At 43.3% G+C, this 22,921-nt stretch overlaps 3 protein-coding genes across 5 annotated transcripts; all 3 read right to left on the bottom strand.

The window, feature by feature from the left end:
• Window positions 1-3,171: 3,171 nt before the first annotated feature.
• Window positions 3,172-7,428, bottom strand: LOC103636230 (Protein PLASTID MOVEMENT IMPAIRED 1-RELATED 1). Its single transcript, XM_008658584.2, has 2 exons — window positions 4,829-7,428; window positions 3,172-4,736 (listed from the first exon to the last, which is right to left on the bottom strand). Exons 1-2 carry the CDS (start codon window positions 7,141-7,143, stop codon window positions 3,605-3,607), a joined length of 3,447 nt encoding a protein of 1,148 aa, XP_008656806.1. The 5' UTR covers window positions 7,144-7,428; the 3' UTR covers window positions 3,172-3,604.
• Window positions 7,429-12,354: 4,926 nt separating this feature from the next.
• On the bottom strand, window positions 12,355-16,923 carry LOC100193973 (uncharacterized). The gene is made up of 7 exons (NM_001279821.2): window positions 16,707-16,923; window positions 16,455-16,481; window positions 15,918-16,017; window positions 15,682-15,828; window positions 13,805-13,885; window positions 13,581-13,726; window positions 12,355-12,669 (listed from the first exon to the last, which is right to left on the bottom strand). Exons 1-7 carry the CDS (start codon window positions 16,760-16,762, stop codon window positions 12,606-12,608), a joined length of 621 nt encoding a protein of 206 aa, NP_001266750.2. The 5' UTR covers window positions 16,763-16,923; the 3' UTR covers window positions 12,355-12,605.
• A 1,178-nt stretch (window positions 16,924-18,101) lies between these two features.
• On the bottom strand, window positions 18,102-21,761 carry LOC100217244 (uncharacterized). Of its 3 annotated transcripts, none has more exons than XM_035961330.1 (9): window positions 21,415-21,761; window positions 21,236-21,306; window positions 20,041-20,209; window positions 19,864-19,952; window positions 19,709-19,762; window positions 19,418-19,550; window positions 19,067-19,159; window positions 18,864-18,966; window positions 18,102-18,532 (listed from the first exon to the last, which is right to left on the bottom strand). In XM_035961330.1, the coding sequence occupies exons 1-9, from the start codon at window positions 21,544-21,546 to the stop codon at window positions 18,156-18,158; spliced, it is 1,221 nt and encodes a 406-aa protein (XP_035817223.1). In that variant the 5' UTR covers window positions 21,547-21,761; the 3' UTR covers window positions 18,102-18,155. The 3 variants fall into 3 exon arrangements, with proteins under 3 accessions (XP_035817223.1, NP_001353112.1, XP_035817224.1); XM_035961331.1 differs by having other exon boundaries at window positions 18,159-18,532; window positions 18,811-18,966; NM_001366183.1 differs by lacking the exon at window positions 19,709-19,762 and having other exon boundaries at window positions 18,120-18,532; window positions 21,415-21,715.
• Between the last annotated feature and the right edge of the window lie 1,160 nt (window positions 21,762-22,921).

Here is a 22,921-nt window from a genome sequence, read left to right on the forward strand (position 1 = left end):
CCATGGACGAAGTACATGAAGGGATTTGTGGTACCCATCAATCGGCTCCAAAGATGAAGTGGTTATTGCGAAGGTCTGGCTTCTATTGGCCTAATATGATAGTTGATTGTTTCAAGCACTACAAAGGATGCCAAGTATGTCAAAAATTCGGCGACTTACAGTTGGTCCCTGCAGCCGAATTACACCCTATCATCAAGCCTTGACCTTTCAGAGGATGGGGATTGGACTTTATAGGAGAAATTCATCCTTCATCATCAAGGGGGCATCAGTTTGTGTTAGTTGCCACTGACTACTTTACCAAATGGACTGAAACCGTTGCTCTGAAAAACATGACACACAAAGAGGTAATTGAGTTCATAACTATACATATTATTCATAGATTCGGCATTCCCTAGACCTTGACTACAGATCAAGGGACTTATTTTATGTCAAAGGAGGTACGTGAGTTTGCTGAATTATATAGAATTAAGTTGCTCAATTCATCTCCATATTATGCTCAGGCCAATGGACAGGCCGAGTCTAGTAATAGGACATTGATTAACTTGATAAAAAAGAAGATATCTGGTAATCCTAAGCATTGGCATAAGATTTTGTTTGAAGCTTTATGGGCTCACAGAATATCTAAACACAGTGCTACTAAAGTATCTCCTTCTAAGCTTGTCTATAGGCAGGAAGCAGTGTTGCCTGTGGAAATAAGTTTAAATGTTGTCAGGTTCGCTAGACAAAATGATCTAACCGTTATGGATTATTATAATTCAATGATGGATATAATTGATGAGGTGACTGACAGAAGGATGATAGCTTTGGGAGCAATAGAAAAGGACAAGATCATGGTAGCTAGGGCCTACAACAAGAAGGTCAAAGCAAAGTCATTTCATGTAGGGGACCTAGTGTGGAAGACCATTCTACCTCTAAGGAATAAAGACCACAAGTTTGGGAAATGGTTGCCAAGCTAGGAGGGTTCATATAAAGTAAAACAGGTAATGTCTGGTAACGCCTATTTATTGCAAACATTACAAGGCAAAGATTTACCCAAAGCCTTGAATGGGTGTTTCCTCAAGCAGTACCATCCTAGTATGTGGCAAGATGCTTAATAGAACCGATGTAATCGCATCGAGTTAGTTGCTTTTGGTTTGCTCAGCTCCACCAAAAGGCAGGGGGCATATGTTGGGCACCAAAAAGACGGCGAACGGTCCGGCCCTGGGGCCAGACGGTCCGCGGTCCGGACGGTCCGCGCGCGCAGAACAAATTAGGGTTCCGAGTTTCTTGTTGTGTTTGTTAGCTAGATTCTCGGAATTAGCTCGGGGAGTTTGTTTGTAACAGGGTCCAGCCCCCCTCCTCTATAAATATAGAGGAATACGGCCGATCGTCAATCGAATCAATAACACTTCTATTTCACATTTATTTCTTAGGAGTAGTTCTAGTCTAGTTCTAGTTTAGCCTTCCAATCCCCAAATTCTCTGCTTCTCTTCGACTCTACGTCGATTAGAGGAGTCTAGGTCGGTCTGCCCGAGCCTAGACAACTCCTAGGATCTCTCCTCCCCGACGGGGTCCCTCCCGGGAGCGAGATCCAGGCGCCGCCAGCGATCTTCCGCCGCCCCTGCGCACGCGTGGACCGTCCGGCCATCAGGCAGGAACCCTAGCCTCGCGCCAGGCTGTGGACCATCCACCCCTGTGCAGAGAGCACCGCCGCTGGTTCGTGTTGAGTGATTGGCGCCCTAAAAAGGTGTCAACAGTGTGTGATTCGTGCAATGATAAAAAGAAGATTAGTGAGACTTTATGCTTACCAAGTTTAAGCCTGTTGGTAGGCACTGATGTTTTGTGACTTTAAGGGCTAGTTTGGAAACTTATTGATCAATCCGCATAAATCCAATGTTGAGTTTGTGATCCAAATTCTGTATATGGAGTCCGTGTGTGATACCCTGGTCTCGGGGGATAGTGATATCCTGGCCCCGGAGGATGGTGATATCCTGGTCCAAGGCTTAATAGAATTAATAGAGTACTCGTATCAACAAGGTGCATCTTCTTTCGGAAGGCTGTCTTGAAAGAACCTCCAAGTTACGCGTGCTTGGCTTGGAGCAATTTGGGATGGGTGACCAACTGTGAAGTTTTCTCAGGTGCGCATAAGTGAGGACAAAGTGTGCACAAAAGACTCGTGTTGGTTTGTGGGATGATCTATGATCCTAGAGGGTTGTCAGGAGTAAGTACTATCGGTCCGGGAGTGGACGTGATGTTACACCGTGTTCGCGAGCGGAACGGAGGCCCATCGCCAGGAGGCTTCGGGCAGCAGCCCTGCATGCCAGGGGTGCGGGGGCAGAGCCCCGCGGTATATGTTAGTGACCCTAATTAGGGTTTGTCATGCGTTGTCATTTACTCCTCTTGTAAGCCGTCGTCTACGGACAACGTTCTGTAAACACTTCACGTATAGTGAAGGTTTCATCTGACTGGTGCCCGTGGGTTTTTCCTTCGCATTAAGGGTTTTCCATTTAAATCTGTGTGTCATGTTGTGTGATTTGTTGGTTGATTTACTTCGTTTTTCCTGCCGTTTCCGTTAACATCCTGGAGGAGATTTAAGTTTCCAAACTAGCCATAAGAGAGTTAATTCACATAGAATATCTTATAATTTAGGATAAATTCTTAATACTTCAATATATATTTCGAGTAAAATATATCAGTAGTCCTCGAATTTGGCACATTGTATTATTTGGGGTCTTTGAACTTAGAAACAAAAAATAGGCCCTAAACTTAGCCGATCTATACAAAATCGTCCAAAACCGAATTTGTGATGACAACGTGGCATGCCACACCAGAGCCTCTCCCGCATCGTGCACCACCCGGTATGATCAGTCTCTAAATTTGGCATGTTGTGTCACTTTAATCCCAAATTTAGTAATGCTATATCATTTGGATTCTTGAACTTACATTAATGTGTTTCAGCGTGACATACAAGTTGGCATCTAGTTTACGAAAAACTGGTTTTGAATGATTTTGCATAAGTCGACCGAGTTCAGGATCTGTTATCATAGGTTTTTAAGTTCCAAGACCAAAGTGATATAGTGTGCCAAGTTCAAGAACCGCTGATACATTTTACACGTTATATTTCAGAGCAAGGAGTATGTTATAGATTAGAAAAACTAAAACGACTTGCAGTTTAAAATAGAGTGAGTAGCATTCAAGGAAACTGGCATTCATATTTAGCGATGAAAAACAGTGACAAGGTAACTCTGAGCACTGAGATCAGAAACTGATATATAATAAGATGGCACTAAAAACTATGGACGAATGATTAGCAAGATAACAAGATATGTATGATAGCTATGGCAGCCTGCAAAAGAAGACAGTGCTGCACCTTCAGAGGCAGAAGCCGCTCTAAGCCAATAATGGTGACAAGAGGGAGGGACACCAGTTTCTCACTAGAATTCGGAAGGAACACCGAACACAAACTATGCAGCGTATAAAAAACTACTGATCCTAGGCAAGAGAACTCAATGTACATGATTTCACAAATCCGCTGAACATTCCCAGTGAGGTCCAATTGCAGATAAGTACCCTTCTAACGAGATAGACCAACCTTCCCCGTGCTAACTACCGAAACACCAAGCCATCACCGAAACCTCTTGTCCTTTTGAAGCATGATATTTGGGTTCCGTGAATGGCTCTTGTTTCCTGCTAGCTCGGACCACCTGGTCCCGGCTCCATGAACACGTGAAGAGATGCTCCAGAGGGTGTCTCCTGCCTGGCCAGCTGCCTCTTTGGTTGGCTTCACGACAGCTTTGGATTTCATCAGAGGATGCTTGTTTCCCTTGCCCATGCCAGCTGCGAGCAACCATCTAGAGCCGGACTGCTGCTGCGTTTGATTGCCCCATGGTTTCGTCTTCTCAGGCTCGCTCTTGAAACCGGCGACATGCACTTCTGTAACCTTGAATTGGGGAACGGGATCCTCTAATTCCTCAGCCTTCTCTTCCGTGACCAATGCCTTGTCTGGAACCTCTTCGGCCTTGGGTTCCTCGTCATCCTGCTCGCTGTTGCCTTTGTCTGAGACGGTACTGTAGATTTTGGGCTTCGGGGGTACAAAAACCCTTTCAACTTGAATTAACGCGAACATTGGTGTGCCCACTGGCTCGTAGTTACGTAGTGGGTCACGCAGTTGAACCATGAGAGCGACCGTGAAGTTATTCCCTAACAAGCCCCATCTACCAGATCTCCTGCTCTTTCTATCTCCATTCCGGTTTTCAGCAACTAACCCCATGGATTTTGCATGGTGAGCAGCAAGTATCTTCGATGTCCGGTCACTGTACTGTTCTTCTTCGTCCACTACCCCAGAATCAAGCCTCATCCATTCATCTAGAGTGATTGACAAGCCCATTAATCCATCAACTTCTCCGCTTTGCTTAACATCCATAAGCTGCAAACCTGCAGTTCCCTCTAAACCAAGGGACCAGGTATTCTCTGCACACTTTCCTTGCAGAGATGAAAATTCCCCAATAGGCTTCGCACTGATATTGGAGGGTGCATCTTCTTCTGACATGCCAGACTGTATCCTCAAACCCTCAATGGACAGGGCTTCAATCTTTTCCATAGCTAATGGTGCAAGGTCCTCAAGTGAAACATATTCCGAAGCATTCTCCCCACCCAAGGATGAAAGATCAGCACATCTACCTGTCTTCTTACCAGAAGGAGCATTTCCACCCCCTCCTACCAAAGCATCGATGCCATGATAGTCCAATGCATCATATCTGCATTGACGAAAGAGAAAAAAAAACTTTAAGCAAGGCATGGAATAAATTAGGAAAAAGCACAAACAAGCATGAAAAGGGAGATTACAAACCTTTCAGCAGACTCCAGAGCTGGAGCAGCCTCCCAGGCAATCTGCTGCATCATTTTACCATTAACATCTTCCAAGGGCATAAGCTTGTTTGCCTGCATTGATAACTTCTCAATTCCAACTGATGCCAGACCATGCAATACATCCATAATCCCAGATCCCATCTCCGCTGGCAGTACAATCGGAGAAGAAGCCTGCATAACCAAGCTGCAGTTGTTCTTTGCATTTTTGAACAGGGCTGGGTTCATTGATCGCAGAAATCCTCCATCTTTGGTCTGAATAAATGGGCCTAAACCTTCAGCCAATGGCGGTAGCTCCAGGGGCTGCTCAGGTGGGAGGCTAATTGGGCTACCAAATCCACTTCTACTTTCAGGTGGAGAAGATTGGAAGGACTTCTCGTTTAGACCAAATTGACGCATTAAGGCCTCAGTTTCTTCGTCTTCCAGCGACTTAGCTCGAAATTTGGTATCAATGGGTTGGCTTCCATTCTGAAGCTCGAGCTCAGCCTCATGTATCATTGCAGAGAGATCAAAATCCTCCACAACATTACCACAAATAGGTCCTTCAATTCCATCGTCAAAGTCCAAGCCAAGAATAGCATTGCCAGATGCTAGGGCTTCCTTTTCAAACTGCTTCCAAAGCCGTTCTCTTGGCGACTCGGAATCACTATCTGAGGGTTGCCCAACTGGGCTATGCTCTATTCCAAGCATATCCAGGAATTCATTAGCAACAGAATCTGTTGAAGCATCCATGCTGCGTGATCTGCCCTTCCTACTGGCAGACATGTAACTATCAGTCACCCCTGTGCAGCTCAATCGCCGAGAATGCTTATCTTCTACAACTGGTGATTCAAATTCCTCCGGCTCAGCAACTGAGAGCTCGTTCAAAATACATTCCAGGTCCTCCAGTTCGGCATCTGCTCCAAACTGACCCTCTGCTTCAAGAGCAGCGGTAGGCAGTGAAGCAGCTTTGACTATTCCATCCTGTTTGTCTTCCATGTTCTCCCTTTGAACAGCAACGTCACTGACGGCCACCACCTCAGTTTTCACTCCAACAGTCTGATCTTCAGCGACATCACCACTTACTTGCAAAGGCTTGAACGATCCCTCTTCGTCAATTTTGAACCCTGAATCCTCCTCCTGGCCAGCCGCATTGCTGGTTTCCACATGTTTGAGCCTTTGCGGGTCATCTGAAGCAACCTCAACTCCATGCTCCACAACATTGAACTCCACCGTGCCCCAATCGCCATCTGGATGCACCGAGTCCCCCTTTTTAACCTCTACCGATGTGCAGTGCTTTGCCTCCGGAGACCCCTCTTCCGTGCAGTCCGGTGCTGCCAGCTCCTCCTTCCTCGCATCAGGAACCCCGTCAGCAACAGAAGAAGGCACCGGCCTGGCAGACCTCAAGCTGGGCAGCACCTCGTGGAGAACCCTCACGTCCCTGCTCCGCGCGGGCAAAGGCGTCGGCGCTTGCACTGACACTGGCCGCGCCATCGACCCGCGCCGCAGCCCCGCCACTTCCCCGCCCATGTGCTGCTCGCTGGCGCCGCCGCCCGCGAGGAGCGAGCAAGAGAAGGTTACGTTAAGCCGCGCGCCGCGGGCGGGGCCGGACAGCCGGAAGCTGGTGCTCCACTTCCCGAAGCCGGAGTCGCCGCCGTCCTCGAGATCGTCGAACGAGAGCGGGAGAAGGCGGGTGAGGTCGACCTCGTGCTTACCGAGGTCGAGAGTGGAGGCGGCGACGGAGACAGCAAAGGCGCGGGGCTCGTACTTGACGACGGCCTTGGCGCCGCGGGAGAAGTAGACCGGGGAGCGCAGCGTGAGCGCCTCCTCGAACGCGGCGGCGCCGAGGGCGGCCGCGACGGGGCGGGTGGAGGCGGACACGGACATCCGGCGGAAGTGGACGGAGACCGCGGACCCATCGAGCGCGGCGGGGAGGCCGTCGACGGAGTGCACGTGCAGCGCGAACGCGCAGTCGACGCGGCGGCGGCCCAGGTGCGAGATGGCGGTCAGGGACTTCTTCCAGAAGGAAGACGAAGATGAGGATGAGGACGAGGAAGTGGAAGCGGAGGAGCTGGCGGTGGGCGGCAGGAGCTTGCGCGACGAGGAGGAGGAGAAGGAGGGCTTGAGCCGGGGCTTGTGGCGCTGCTGCTCGGTGGCGGCGGGGGACGGGGATGGGAGCGGCAGGGAGCGGCGGCGGCGGGCGGAGGGGTCGAGGGAGAGCGCCTTGTGGAGCGTGACGATGTCGCGGGCGAGGGCGGCGTCACCCGCGTCGTCCCTGCGGCGGTCGCCGCCGCCGACGTGGGGAAAACGAGACGACATAGCTGACGCGCTTGGGGATGGGTCGGGTTGGTGGAATTTCGGGAAGCGATTTGATGGGGCGGCGCGGCCGGCGACGTGGGGACGGCACGCAGACGCAGACGGGGGGAGCGGAGCGGGGGATGCGTTGCTTTGGTGGTGCGTTTTGTTTTGTCGTTGCTACTGCACTGGGTATTCGAATTCCGCTGGGCGTGGGCAATGCGCTTGCCTCGGCTCGTCGCTTTGTTTGTTTGTGAGCTGGATGGAGGATGGGGTGCTTCAGTGGGTTGGTCACGGTAGTGCGTTGATGATTTGGAAGTCGGAATTGAGGGCCAATTCGAAACTGAGCTGTTTTTGTTTCCTTTGTTTTGTTCAGTTAAAACCGTGGTCGTGTGTGCAGTCGCAGACGACTGACGAGCTCTTGAATGGAAACGAATAACGGACGTAGTGGATTTGAACTGGAGCCATAAACTCCCGCTTCAATTGTACTAGGAAAATATTATTGATTCCAAACTTGCGGGACCAGGATACATCCATCCATCCATCCATCCATCAAAGAGCTTTACTGGAAACAAATCGTGTACTCAGAGGAGAGGAGGAGGCAAATAAGGCCACTATTTACAGAATTCAGGGAGATACTCCTTCTCAAAGGAAAAATGTTTGTGATTGAACAAAAGATCATGCTAGAAAAATTATTTATTAAAACAGTACTTCTTCCGATTTTTTTATATGACGCTGCTTAGTTTAAAATTGAATTGATCAGCGTCATATATAAACGAAAGGAGGTAGTAGTTTCTACCTTTAGTGTTCACGTAAATTAATAGGTATAGAAACTGCTAGCTGTAGAAAGTAATTTTTTTATGAAAACGTGATTTCTACGTATAGTATATGTGGTTGAGCATTAGAACTGGCCTTAACCAACTAACTAAGCGAACCATATTTAAGAGCTAACTTTCTTAGCTCCAACTAAATCAAGTCCAATGCTAATTCTTTCTCGCCCGGCAACTTTGTTGTCAGTGTCATTTTCGACGGATGCTGCTAGGTGTGCGTCAACATCAGGGAGTAGGTGGCCCCGAGGTTTCTGTCAACGCATATGCTAGACTAGCTTGGGGAGCGTTTTGATTCACTAAGGTCTTGTTCGTTTACGTCGGATTGCACCCGGAATCGTTCCGCTAAACAAAGTTTATATAAATTAGAGAAACAATCCAGTTAGCAATCGTTCCGACCCACCAATCCGACACAAACGAACAAGGCCTAATCCGGATCACGATGGCTCCTGCCTCCTGGCTCCGTGATGGTTGGTAGCTGGTTTTAGCGAGCGGTCACTTTTCGAAAGCTCTAATTCTGGCGCTGTTAATAACTTGTGCACGGGCACATAATCACTTTTGATTGGAGTAGTCGTGACTCGGGAGCGACCAGTTTGAATTTGAATGGCTTGTGGAGGCGCATTATTGCTTATCGTTGGTACTGCCACTACTTCGTGCTCGGTTCCAGTCTTCAGATGCTATGCTATTGTGGGCCAACGTAATCCGTGCATGCTTTTCTCCTGGGTTTCTCAGTTGTCAATTTTTAATGACACACGGCCCACTTACGCTGATATTTCTGTCCCCGCATTTTAATAATAACTAGAATCGTATTTAGGCCTTTTCATTAGTTCAACGAATATACTAAGGTGGTGTTTGGTTAGATGGACTAAAGATTAGTCTCTAGTTTTTAGTCCTATTTAGTCTTTTTTTGCCAAACACTAGGACTAAAATATGGACTAAAATGATTTAGTCTTTAGTCCTTCACATATGTGCTAAAAGGGACTAAAACATATCAATTCCACATTTACCCCTTATTTAGTTCAATTGTACTAATAACAAGAGAATGTTAAAGGTCATTTTAGTCTTCTTATGAGTTATTTAGTATATTCTTACTATTTTTAGCCCTTAGAACCAAACATGTTATGGACTAAACTTTAGTCCTCTAACTAAACTTTAGTCTCTAGACTAAACAAACCAAACATGGCCTAAATTTTAGTCCCTACCCTATCTCTACTACCTATTAAGACGGTAAGGGGTAGGCTGCCTCATTCCGTGTTCTGTCATTCTCATTCCGTCCTCACCGTCCTCACTGCGAAGCCCTGTCTGTCTTTCTCATTCCCCCTGTCATTCTCATTTCACATTTCCATTCCCGGCTATCACGTGTCTTTCTCATTCCCCCTCCCACAAAGCCTATTCTCATTCCCACGTGCATCCCGCGCCTAGCTAAAATTAAATTAAAAAAACGGGCTCCAAGAGGATTCGAACCCGCGACCTCTCAAATAAATGTGTTTGTAGCTACCACTACACCACATGTGTGTTTATGTCTACATCTATTATAGTAAAAACATATAATACATCTCTCCCGAAGCCCACCTGCTACCCTTGCACAATGTGTAGTAGTAGATAAGTATCACTGAGATTATTAAATTATATTTTTGGATTGAGGGAGTAGTATTTAAAGAAGAGCCTTGCATGCAATTTCTTTTGTTTGAATAATGTTTTCAACTTAAATACTTTTTTTGCATGTGTAACATTTATTCTCCATAATATTTTTCCATGGATCTAACTTATAAATCATTTTCATAAACCAATGCCAAAGATGAATCCATGTTTCTTACTTGGAAACCCCGAACAAACATCACTAGCACGAGGCGCTCGCGTTGGCGTCGCTCACCGACGACGAGAAGAAACTTGGCGACTGCCAGTTCGAACTCTGGAAGCAGTCCTACATGGCCCATGTGCCGCTGTGTACGGCAAGCTCTGGCGCAGCCGTCGCTTGGACGTGGTCCAGAGCGGCTGCACCGCGTTGTCCATCGTCAAACATGGAGACCTCATGATCGTCGCCAATGTCGACGACTCTCGGGTTGTTCTGGGCATCGCAACCTACGACGACGCCATCACGCCGTCTAGCTCATCATCCACCTGAAGCCTAACCTGCCACGTAAGTCGCTATTGACCGACCATGAATTCTTGTGCGCTGGAATGATGACCATTGTTGTTGTTGTGTGAGTGTCCTCGAACAAGATGTATGTAGAGGAGTAGCACATCCGGTGGTGCAACGACCAGGTGTACTACCTCGCTGATGAGCCCGGGGTGCACTTCATTTGGCAGCTCAGCCAAGAGTGATCGGTACTCACCATATCACGCGCGTTCGACGACTATTATATCAAGGATTGTGGCGTCATCTCGACACCGGAGGTGAGCAGGGGTGGACCGACAACAATGACCACTCGCCATCGTCGGGGTACCTTTTGTGCCGGCCTGCCTTTAATTCTCTTCGCAAACACACACTTGCATTTTTTTGTTTAAACAAGCGTGTATGGTGGTGCGTTCCTGATGACTAACGATGTACGACGGAACTTCTACCGGCAGGTGTGGCACGTGCTCTCCAATAATGAGACCATGCAAATCATGATATATATCGAAGTCTGCATGATACTGATGGTTGCAATGTAGTAGTGAAACAACTAAATTAAAATAACAAAATTTATGTATGGCTAGGATCACAAATGGATTATGAAATATTTTCTTATAACAATATAAGACACATTTTGTATATAAGTTATCATGGTATTATATGTTCCCGTTGCAACGCACGGGTACTGACCTAGTTTAGTTATAAGGACTAAACAAATTTTAAATACAGTAAATTCAACATATAAAGACCCTACTTTTTTTTGTTTCTTGTGTATGACACCGGTTTTATAGACAAGGGCAAATAGAGTAAATGTTGTCCTTTAGTCCTTTTTAGCACCCATGCAAGGGACTGGGTCTTTTTTTTTCTTGTGTATGACACTGGTTTTATAGACAAGGGCAATTAGAGTAAACATTGTTCTTTAGTCCCTTTTAGCAGCCACGCGAGGGACTAGAGACTAAAGCCAATTAGTCCCTATTTTTTGTTCTTCTGTTTAGTAAAATAGAGACTAAATAGTACTAAAAACCAGAGACTAAAATATAGTCTCTCTAACCAAACGGGGCCTTATATGTCGTAACGAGAGGAAAAGTTATATAATAATACTTAAATTTAGACGTGTGTTATCGTAATCACCTAAAGATAATCTATTGAACGAATTGTTCGCAACTCTGTAGAGACCCGTATTCGCGAAGCGTGAACCATTAGCTCATCATTTATAAAATATAATTCATTTGACTTTTTTACCCTAACTTTAACCACTTGTCATATTCAAAAAAATCATAAAAAATGAAAAAAAAATAAGGATGTTTAGTTTCCACCTCTTAAACTTTAGTAGTGATTAAAGTTTAGTCATTTTTAAACCCTAAACCCTAAATTCTAAACACTAAGCCCTAAACCCAACGAAGTAATCTTAAACACTCCAAAGACGATCTATGAGACGAGAAAAGAGTTAGTCACGCGGATAGAAAAAAATCCATATCTTCATAACTGATGGTAGACGAATCTTTTTTTTAAAAAAAAATTGGAGGTAAATATAGTGAAGAGTTGCTTTCAGTTTTATACTAGAATAAAAAGCAGTTTTCAGCCCAAAGCAGTGTTGTTCGCTTACCTTTTTGGTTGATTTTTTACTTTTGCAAACACAAAAGCAAGTTCAAAGATCCAACTAAAAAATCATAGGGTACACTTTTGACTTTTGCAAACACAAAAGCAAGTTTAAAGATCCAACTAAAAAATCATAGGGTACAGCGTGAGCACGTCACGTAGAGTTTACACCCGGGCAGGACGACAATACATGGATGACGAGGAGAATAATATGTCACGGCGAAAATTTCAGTTCCTGAACCTTCTCACCACCAGCACAGCAAGATCCGGGAAGGTCAAGCCAACAGTCCAACCGTGATTGTAGAGCCGCTAGTTGAAACAAGGTTAGGGAACGCAAATTTTAGCTTTTGCAAAGCCACTTCGATGCGATATCATGAGTCGTAAAAACCGTGCAGTAACCAGAAGTAACAATCATACACACACAAACAGCATCAAAAGGTTCATGATATTTGAACCTATCAATCGGCGATGCTACATATTTGCCGTCCAATTCTACGACTGGCTTACCAAACATTCACAAGCAATTGCCACATTGCAGATGCAGAGGCAGATAGACAATTACAAACGTGCATGGCCAAGGAACATCGATAAGCCTTCACCAGCAGCTCAACGCATTGGACGCCAACAAGTTACAGCCGCACGCACGAATACAGCAATTGAGGCTACGAGTTTGGCATTTCACCGGCCACATCCTGAAAAGTCTAAACCAGTGTATTCTTATTGCCCAAACCAAGAATTGGCTGGCCACCAAATCAGTAGACCGCGTACAAAAAAAAAAACCATGCTCAGTAACTATCATACAGCTGGATAGAAGAACAGTGTTGGACGGTTGGAACATTAGTGTACATTGCGAAAAATGGAAAGAATGCCTGCTCGGCATCGCAGAAAAAGTATGCCGCAATCAATAAGCAAGATCTGGAAGGGACAAGGATGATGACTAACTACTAGCATGCACATCCGCTTCTCTGCTCAGTCTCAGGGACAGGATCCGCAACACTCTGGAAGTAACTGAAGAGCAGAAAAAAAGAAGGGTGTAAATGACTAAACTGGGAAAAGTAGCAGTAAGTAGCAGCAGGGGCTGTTTCATCTTTCTGAAATAATGTAATGGAACATAATGAAAACATGTGTGGAAGCATCTGCTAATACATAACAGCTTAAACCAAGTAACTAACAAAGCATTAATGCAGTTCTAGCCTAGGCCTACTACAGAGTTTGCCTGCTATAAGCATCTATTGTTTTTCAGATATGTGGAGGATCATAACATTGATTACTGGTCAAATTAGGTTTTCTTATATTCCTTCATCAAAAGCTACTAGTTACCTATGACAATTTAATCATCAGAGAACAAACCAGTATGGGCCATAGATTAGTAGTTACTCTAAATGGCAACATGTTCAGAGGTAGCTTCTTCCAGTGTAGATGTGCCATTATTGTGACATTTCCTTTCAAACAGAAGTTTTTCAACATCGATAATATAGATATGCTAAGACATTATCAAAGGTTTGCCATGCACATCAAGGACCTTATTTATTAACAAATAAAAACCTGTAACAGTTATTAGAAATTGGAAAAAAGTAATAAAACCACATTAAATAGTACATCCGAATCACGCATATAAAGATCACAGAATATCTAAAAATCATCTAAAGAAAAGTTATTCTACAAATAATAGCTGAGAGATTAAAGAAAAGTAACAATTACCATAATGGAGTTAAAAATGCTGCACAACATAAGGACTTACGACATATTCAATCAAGAAAGAACTAACAAGTTTAGTTATTAAAAAGAATATGATCAAATAAGTGCAACAAGAGTATGGGCGGGTTACATATATTAACAAGGGAAGCTTTATCCCAAGCAGTGAATGGGCTTCCTACCATACAATACAACAAACCGAGGATGATAAAAATTTTACTCACATGTCCTGATCGCGCTCATGCTCTAGAGCAAGCTTGGCAACAGTCAGGAAAGCATTGTCAACATTGTAGTCCTCTTTTGCAGAAGTTTCAAAATAAGGGATATTGCCTTTAGAAGCACACCACTCCATTGCTTTCTTATCAGAAACCTATGTGCAAACATACTAATCAGGTAGTAGCATATCAAGAGACGAAAGTTGCAATCACCACATTATAACAATACTAACCACTCTGCTTTTTCCACCATCTACATCAATCTTGTTACCGAGTAAGATGAAGGGAAAAGTTTTAGGATCTGATGGGCTAGCCTGAAAAGAATTAATGATGAATATGTCAAGTAATGTTGTCAAGATACTACAAACCGTTATAAGAGATAAAATGCTATAGTATTAATAGATTCTATATTACAAGAAAATCGATCTCCAGATAAAATGCTAAAGCATAAGGCTGTTTACCAGATGGTACATTCAACAAACACGGCAAAAATGGATTAAAGACCAATTTTCATCATTTGCGTACACATAGATTTCTGAAAAAAAATCTTTGACAGCCAACCAAGGTAATAAGTGCAAAAAGTAGCTTTGTTATTACAGCATTACATGAATTGTGCGTAAACTATATCAATATGAATAAGCATGCAGCATGTTATGAGTTGTGGAATTATCAAAGATTCCCGGACCTAATTGAGCAGAATCAGTTTGGATCATGCTTTATGGTTCTAGATGGAAAAGATTATATTCTGACTCAGTTGCGTTATTTTATCTTGGATTAATAAAATACCTGACTATAAATACACAATTCTTATAGAAAATAGAACGTATCTGCACCAGAACAGTATTAGAAATATAGGCTACAACTCTACGATCGTTTAATACTTCTGTTTTGCATAAACACAAGCACTCCAGCATTTGTGTTCGCTAGCTATGAGCTAGGGCAGAAGCCACTACCCCTTCCCCCTCCTGACTCGGAAGAAATTCTAAGAATCATACAATTTGTGTTCCTCATCAATTTTATATTGTAAACTGTGCTCATATTTCCAATCAGAAGTGCTCACAAGTCCTAAATCCTAAAATAAACAAAAGACAACCATAGCAGGGAACCTGTATAATTGTCGCATGCTGGTTCCAATCTTGGTTACTAGAGATAGTGAAATCTCTCTCCTCGAGGATGGTTTGCTATTATTAGCCGGTTCAAGAAGAAAATAAACTGACAAAGTAACAGTAAGTGAAAATTATGTTCATGGTCGTTTTCTAGAGATGTTTTGTACTTTTGTAAGTGATGTTAAGAGTTCGAGGAGGTCTCACTCCTTTTGTATTTGGTGTTTTTCTCTCTTAATGAAATGACACACAGCTTTACTGCATTGTTCGAAAAATTATGTTTCTGCCTGAAGCCCCAAACATGTCCTTGAAATCAAATAATTAAAAGAAATGGACAGGGACGGGAGAAGTAAGGACTAGTGCTGTCAGAGATCAGGCTGCAGCACCTGCCTTGCCGGTAGAACACCTAAGAGAAATACAAGCCTAAAAATCGCAAGTCAATCCATATTCAATCAATCCAGCACCCCTTGTCTAGTAAAGCAACTCATGTCCAGTTTGTCTGTCTCCGCTACTATGGACAGGGCGCAACTAAGTGGTAATCAAATTCAGTTTTGTCAAATATATGATTAGCTATTTCCTGTTCACATATACTTATTCAGCACAGGCCGATGAAAAAACCCCTTATATAGCTTCTTGCAGCTTACAGGTGTTGAAAACATGGTAGATTGAGAATGGGCATATTGACACAGAAAAGCAACAGTATCAAACGAGTTTAACATATGCTGCAAATTCTAAGTTCATAAAGCAGATATATTTGGTTACGAAAGCTGGCAACACTAAATTATAAATTATTTCCAGACATCTATAAAAAAACAGTTGACATATGCATGCTCAAGCTTTATGAAATTATTGGCAACATCACATCAAGCTGTCAGGTAATACAATGGTATCAATACGATAAATGATGAAATGCACTACAGCCAATACCTGTTTTCTTCAAAACTAATACAGTTCATATATACAATCATGACTAAAATCAAGACAATTTGTAGGGTGATCATTCTTACTTGGTTGAGGAATTCATCATGCCATGTATTGAGTGTATCAAATGACCTGTTAGAGTTAACATCATAGACGAGCACACAGCAATCGGCCCCTCTGTAGAATGCAACCCCAAGACTCTGGAATCTCTCCTGCCCCGCGGTGTCCCATATCTAGCATCAAAGTAACATGTGAGGACAACAACATGAACAACAGTCACTTCCTTCTCTCTGAAAGCTCACCAGCTCAAATGGACTCTCACCTGCAACGTGACTAGCCTGTCTTCGATCAGAACCTCCTTTGTGACGAAATCTGCACCGATTGTAGCTTTGTACTGCTGACTGAACTTTTTGTGGACATATCTAACTGAAAGTCAAGGATACCAAAGCACCCAAAGTACTAAAAGCCCTCCAGCATTCAGATAGATTGTATATGTCAAGACACTTGACTCTTCTTACATTTTTTGCATAATCTTAACTTTAATCCGCATACTGCAATAAGCATGATGTTAGAATGTACCAGAGCTTTCGCAACGAGATTCACAAAATCACAGGACTCGCTCATGCACAGCACAAGGAATGAGAATGCATGTAAACAGTTATTGACAGCAACTCTGCCAGTGTGAGCTCACGGTAATCCGAAACCCTATACTCAAAAACTAAAGAGATGCGTTCTTCCAGCTCAGCAAATAAAACGTATGTCCATAAAACGCCACAGAAAAAACAATTCCCGCTATACGGAGATAGAACGGTGCCTAATTACCAAACGCGACACATTGAGAGAGTCAAGTCAAGGATACTGGTTCATCAGCGACGTCTTCCCGACCCTGCAGAGATCACACTGGACCAAATTAGACCAACCGTGACCAAATCAGACCAACAGGACAGAGTGAAACACAGAGGTTGCAGCAATCGCGTCCAAATCGAACCGCCAATCTTCCTGGAAATCACAACAGCGATCCGGGAATCCACATGCGGAAGGATCCGGAGGAGCAACGGGAAGCTGGGTTCGGGGAGGGGGAGGGGGAGGGGGGAGGGAGCAATTGGCTGACCCGCTGTCGCCAAGGACGATGACCTTGAGCAGTGTCCGCCTCCGCGACGTCGACATCGCTGCTCGATCACGATCGGCCCCTCTCGACGTTTGTCGTCTGGTCGCGAGTCGCGACCCACGAATCCACGAGGCGCACGAGGAGTTTGGGTGGGTGGGTGCTGCGGGGCAGGGGCAGCGAAAGGAAATCCAGAGAAGCAGGGGAGCTCGCGGACGTGCTGGATGGACGGATTTGATTTGATTTTGATTTGATCCACGTGACCTGATTTGGTGATCAGGAAAATAGAGAGATCCATAGAGAGGAATTTCGAATTTCTATTTCTCTGGTTATTAAACAAGTCCTAAATGTTAGTTTAGGAATTTAAATCTCCTCAGGTGTTGGAGCAGATGAGGAGAAAATTAGTTTGTTTTTCCGCATTCTCATTCGATACCGGAGGAGATCTGAGTTCCCAAACTAGCAATAAGATTAGATCCAATAGAATGTAGAGAATAGATGATGTGAACTCTAGATAACATTTTTCACACTGTTACAAAGAAAAGTTTTGAAATATGAGATAAAATAGGGATGTCATAAAGGATCTGCTGAAAATAACCTAAAAATTGTTTGGAAGCAAGGCGGTTAGACCTCTCCAATTCTCTTGCTTTCAGATTAGTCTTAAAGCTATTTTTAAGGATATGTTTGAATCATTCTGCCAATTGTTTGCCATTAACAGGTAAATAAATAATTAGCTTTGACAAACAATTAGCTAGGGTACATTTGGTGTCTTGAATAATATATGTCTTTTTATCTTTTTTACAATCTATTAGCATTTATTAGCAAGTTTAAAATAGCTAACGCGCAAATATTTTGTCAACCCTCCAATTAACAATTAGCTAATGGAGCCCAAAATGATAAAATTTGCTAGCAAACTATACCAGATGGATCTAAACAGACCGTTAGTGATAGTTTTATTCTACTCCATATTTAAATAAATAATAATGAATATAGACATATATGCAAATTATATTTATAGGTTAATTAATAAATATATGTTTAGTCTAAAATTAATTATATTTTAAAACGAAGGGAGTACTATCTTTAGTATCATCACACTAATATGAGAATAAGATGAAATGAAAAATTAAATGTGCTCCCTCAGTAAAATGCCCGTGCAGTTTTGGTGTTGGGGAGAGCGGATAGATAGCGTAGTAGAGGACACGGATGTGCCACTATGCCAGGTGGGGTCGCTGGATCCAGATGGTCGATGGTGGTTTGGTGATGCTGGGTGGACCGTGTCCCACTGGGTAGTGGGGACGTGCCCCCACGAGAAATTTGGACGTTTGTGTACGAAACTCAGGTTTTAAAATCCGCTAAAATGTTTTAGAGCATGTTTGAACGAATTAATACAAAATAGAGAAATAGAAAAAACACAGGCATAAAAGATAGCCTTTCTTTTAATTTTACTCACACTTTTCATTTTAGTAAGGTAGCCTTTCTTTTCGGGCATGTTCGTCTGTTATGCCCCTTTTCTAAGCATATACTACATTGATAAACAGCTGAATTAGAGCCATTAACTTTGTTAACCACATAGCCTGAAGCATCACTACCCAAATCAGTGGATGTGGGGCAGTTGCGCCGGTTATGTCCCTTTTCACCACATCGGCTGCAGTGGTGAGGTCGTTGTTTGTGCTCCTTCTCGGACTTTGGTTTTCCACATGTTCGACTATTATGCCCTTCTCTGCCACACAACCGGCACCTGAACCGCACCCTGGTTGAACCTTCCCTCAAAGTAGGGCAATAAAAGCTTCTATGTCCTTCTTGCCCACATTTGCTGCAGTAAAATTTCACCCCTGCAGAGCATCAGGTTGCAACGTTGCTCATCAAATGTCAAGTCTAAATAAATTTGATGAAAACTAAAACAAGCCAGTAAAGAAAAAAAGGCAATAAGCTAAAACTTGGCAATTCTGGTGCTAATACAGCAAGTCCATACTACAAATTTTGGGAACCATCCCAAAAAAAAACATCGCTTATTGATACTGGAAGGAGTATATGTACAGGCTAAATGCTAATCAAGAATGTAAGGACAACAAGTAGGTTTTAGCTGGTTAGAAGTCAAATTGGGTGAAACCTGATTAATTTTGATATGTGTCTTCTGAGTTCAAGGTAAGATATAGCATTAACCTTTCATGGCAATGCTTCTCTTGAGCCGGTTCTCAGGATCACTGAAGAATGCCTTCTGAATTTCAGAAGCACGCTTTCTTGCAACATCAGTTCCTTTTGTTCTCTTCATGTTTCAGTAGCATCGGAAAAAAAAAGAACATGCCGAGATCAACCACTTCATTTAATAAGAACATACCGATGAAACACTTTGCATGGCACCTTACCTTGATTGCAGCAACTCTTTGAGCACGCAATTCTGGGTCTTGGTGTATAATCTTCATGTGCTTAGTAAACAATCCTGTTTGAGCATTTAGACTCTGCAATTAAGATTAAGATTATTTAAAGTTCACCAGAAAAGAAAACAATTAGAAAGCAAGTTCGTAGAGCTGAAATGTTTTAGTACCAAAGAAAAGGAATGGGGGTACATTGTTTACTGTAATCAGGTTATCAGGTGTATATGGATTTAGTTGAGTACTTCTTTGTTAGTGGTGCATATAAGTTTCATGAACCCGTATAAATTATGGAATGACAAGGTACAGTCACATGCGTACAGGTGTGTAGAAAATATTACTTACTCTTAAAGACCGGCTAATCTTCTTGGCAACTTCCGGTGAAGTAGATGCATAAGTACGCTTTGATCTTTTGGGGTTGTTGATATTTATCTCTAACTTGTCAACTTCGTCATCTTCTTTTACTTTCAAGGGAGAACTGCAAATACAAAAAGAATACATGACAATGTGTGCACAGGAATATTTTTCTAGAACACAAGTATGCACAGGAATCCAAAAGGATATATTTCAATTTGCCGTGTATAAGAACCATATCATGTAATCCCTTCAGACATCAGTAATAGTCACTGAAAATACTTTAATGCTGACGGGTTCAACAATTCAAAGCCATAACGCAGTCTCAGTTCATCCCTGAACATTTTCAGAAAAAACAATATGCAGTCGATCTGCTGAGAGAAAAAGCAAGTCACAAGGGCCAAGGTGAACATAACAAATATAGTAGAAAAGGGTACCTTGACCGAACTTTCTCCCATGGCTGTTCATCAACAGATTCTTGCCATATCACACACTCTCCACTACATTGTAGACAAGTTTGAATCCCCTGATACAAATGCATAGCGTGAAATTTACATGTATAGGACTGTATTTTTCTCCTCCATGATGTCTCACAAGATATCTGGAAGGTTCACCTTGCCATTGCACATAGGGCAGTCCAAACTTGATCTATCTATTCCACACTCCTTGCATGGAGTGTAACCTCTACCCCTACAGCTGGGGCAAGGCAGCTCACGGTAGTACTGCCCACTTGGACCGACCCAAGACCTCTGCTTTCCCTTCTCTGTAATTGGATATGTACTCCTGCAATGAAAGATCAAAGCTAATAAAGTGTAAAAAATCTGCGCTTGTTTTTCTAGATGAATCAAAGCTTCCAACTCTCAGCCATAAAGGCTTTGACGATATGCACTAAAAATATCCAAACCCTGTTGTTAGTTTAGTTCCCTACTAGAGACACAACTCTATGCAAAAAATTACCATGACACACCAAAATCAATTAAGTACATAGATAGGTTGAACAATGAAGCAGCATGTTTTGAGTACAGTCCATCTATGCAAATAGGCATCTTTATTCCGACAAATTGCATAATAGCGAAATTGGGTGATTTTTATGACAGTTCAATCATACACAAATTGTGCATACCATCTTCGAGACCAGCGAACGACCCATCTATAATCTCAAATTCTCAATTCAAAATTCTCTGATCACATAACCAGCATGAGCGGTCAAACACACATAGTGACACAGATGGCCAAGTGGGCCGTACTAAATAGACCGACACTAAATACGACACGAGCATGATTCATATAGTGCCAGTACCGGTATAACATTGGTCTAGTGCCGTGTTTGGGCCTCCACTCTGGCACGATGGGCTGACACGAGCACGACACAATTAGGTGGTCAACAAAATTAGCCACGGCTTACACCAACTGATAGTCTTTAGATATGATTGTGATATGTACCTGTGATTATGAATTGTGATTTGTTATAGTTTCAAGCATAATAAATTCATTTTATAATAATATACATGTTCAAGTTCTAAAATTATACATATAATCTTAAAGGTTTTTTTTATGTTTTTTGAGCTGTCAAAGTAAAATAGTGTCTAGACTGACACAGTCACTATTAGGTGTTAGTGTCGTATAGTGCTAGCACAACACGATTAGACACTATAGTAGTATAGTGTAGTGTGTGAACTGATGACTAGACACTAGTGCTGGCACGACATGACACGATTACTAATAGTGCTAGTGCCAGTGTCAGACCGAGCGGTCAGTTTGGCCATATACAAGTATAGTGTCAATCAAAAGGAGAGGAAAAAAGCATACAGTGAGAGTGAGCCACTGGGTTCGACGCCCGGACCCAGGAGGTACGCGTGGGGCGAAGGGTCGCAATGGAGCTGCCGCGGTAGGAAGAAGGCAAAACGGCTCCAGCAGTCAGACCTTCCGGGAATTGCGGGAGAAAACAGGAACTTCGAAACAAAAGTGGAGTTTTGCGCTCACTGTACCGGAGAGCTTGAATTGCCGGCGCCGTCCGCCGCGGAAGCAGCGACGCGGCGTCGGCGTAAACGCGGCCCAGGGAGCCTCAACTGGGCCGCCGCCGAAGGCGTGGGTTGGGCGTACGTTATCCGTAGTAGCATCCCACAAGAGGCGCAAGAAGCGTGCCTGTCGGGAAGGGGGTGGGCGGCGGCGGCGGCGTGTGGTGCTGACGCCGCCGTGAGCTGGTACCGATCCTCCTCCCGGTTGGGCTCTGTGGTTGTCGTTGCTCGTCAGGGTCGCATGCGCATGGCGCACGCCCGTTCGGCTCGGCCGGACTGGAGCGGGCGAGCGGCCACAGGCCACAGCGGAATCAACGTTGCCGATCCGTCCGGTTCCAAGACACGTCGCTCCAGAAACCGACCCCACGCTCCCGGGCACGGAGCAGCCCTTTTTTTCCCGGCAAGCAAATATTATGCAAGCGTGCTAAGACTTTTTTGTCCATTAAATTTAAATCCAATAGTACATATAATTATGATTTGTTAGGGTTTTTTATAAAGCTATATCAGGTGGTGGTGGTGGTGGAAAGGTTTAAATGTTAAATATAACATATCATTGAATATGAATCTAACGGAATATAAACTTTAACACGTTGAAAAGATAACTGGTGAAGATATACCAAGGCACCAAGCTAGATAAGATGCCATCTAAGTGATATTCATAGGCAGGTGATCTTGGTCACTTTCTAGTTTGCGGATTCAATTCTCGACATCTAAAACCAGCTGGGGAGACTACGAACTTTCAGGACGGCACCAAGTAAAGAACTGAAGCTGGACTCAGGTCGAGAGCTTCAGAGCGCAAAGCATTCGTCGCGTTTAACAAGCTCGTTTCCAGTATAAGCCTGGCGATACTTCGGTTTGACACCGATTGCAGATGTAAGAAAACACCAGGTCGAATCGAGAGCTCTTTCGGATGCATTAATTCTCCACGAACATAACAGGGCCGCGTGTTACAGGTCAGACTGTAATATTTTGATGGCTGATTCGAAGGAACAGATTAGCAGCCCGATAGCAATCAAGGTTTATCACAACGTAGAGGATTTTTAATACATACAGCTTGATTAAAAAGCACATATTCAAAGCGGACTCGAGGAACCTATATTGCATATAACATCTTCACATCAACGTACAAAGTCTAAAATTTGCATTTTACTCGTAGCTTTTGCTATGCACTTAGATATCTAAATGCATAGCAAAGCTATAAACTAAAAAAAGCCAAGATAACTTTGGAATAGGAGTAGTAAATCCTAACCCATCGGCACAAATCTGAAGTAAATCAATAATACCTGCATCTTGAAATAAAAGGAACCCAATCTCGAGTCAAATCATAGTAACTTTGATCAAATTTACAAAAAAAAAAGAATATTAGCACATATCATATCAAAGAAATCTACTGTAAGAATATATTCCATAATGTATATAGTTAAGCTAATTTGAAGCTCTACCTATTTTTCCTCTTCTCTATATTAATATATTATAG

Source organism: Zea mays, chromosome 8 (genome assembly GCF_902167145.1).
Source record: "Zea mays cultivar B73 chromosome 8, Zm-B73-REFERENCE-NAM-5.0, whole genome shotgun sequence".
In the NCBI taxonomy this organism is placed as follows: domain Eukaryota; kingdom Viridiplantae; phylum Streptophyta; class Magnoliopsida; order Poales; family Poaceae; genus Zea; species Zea mays.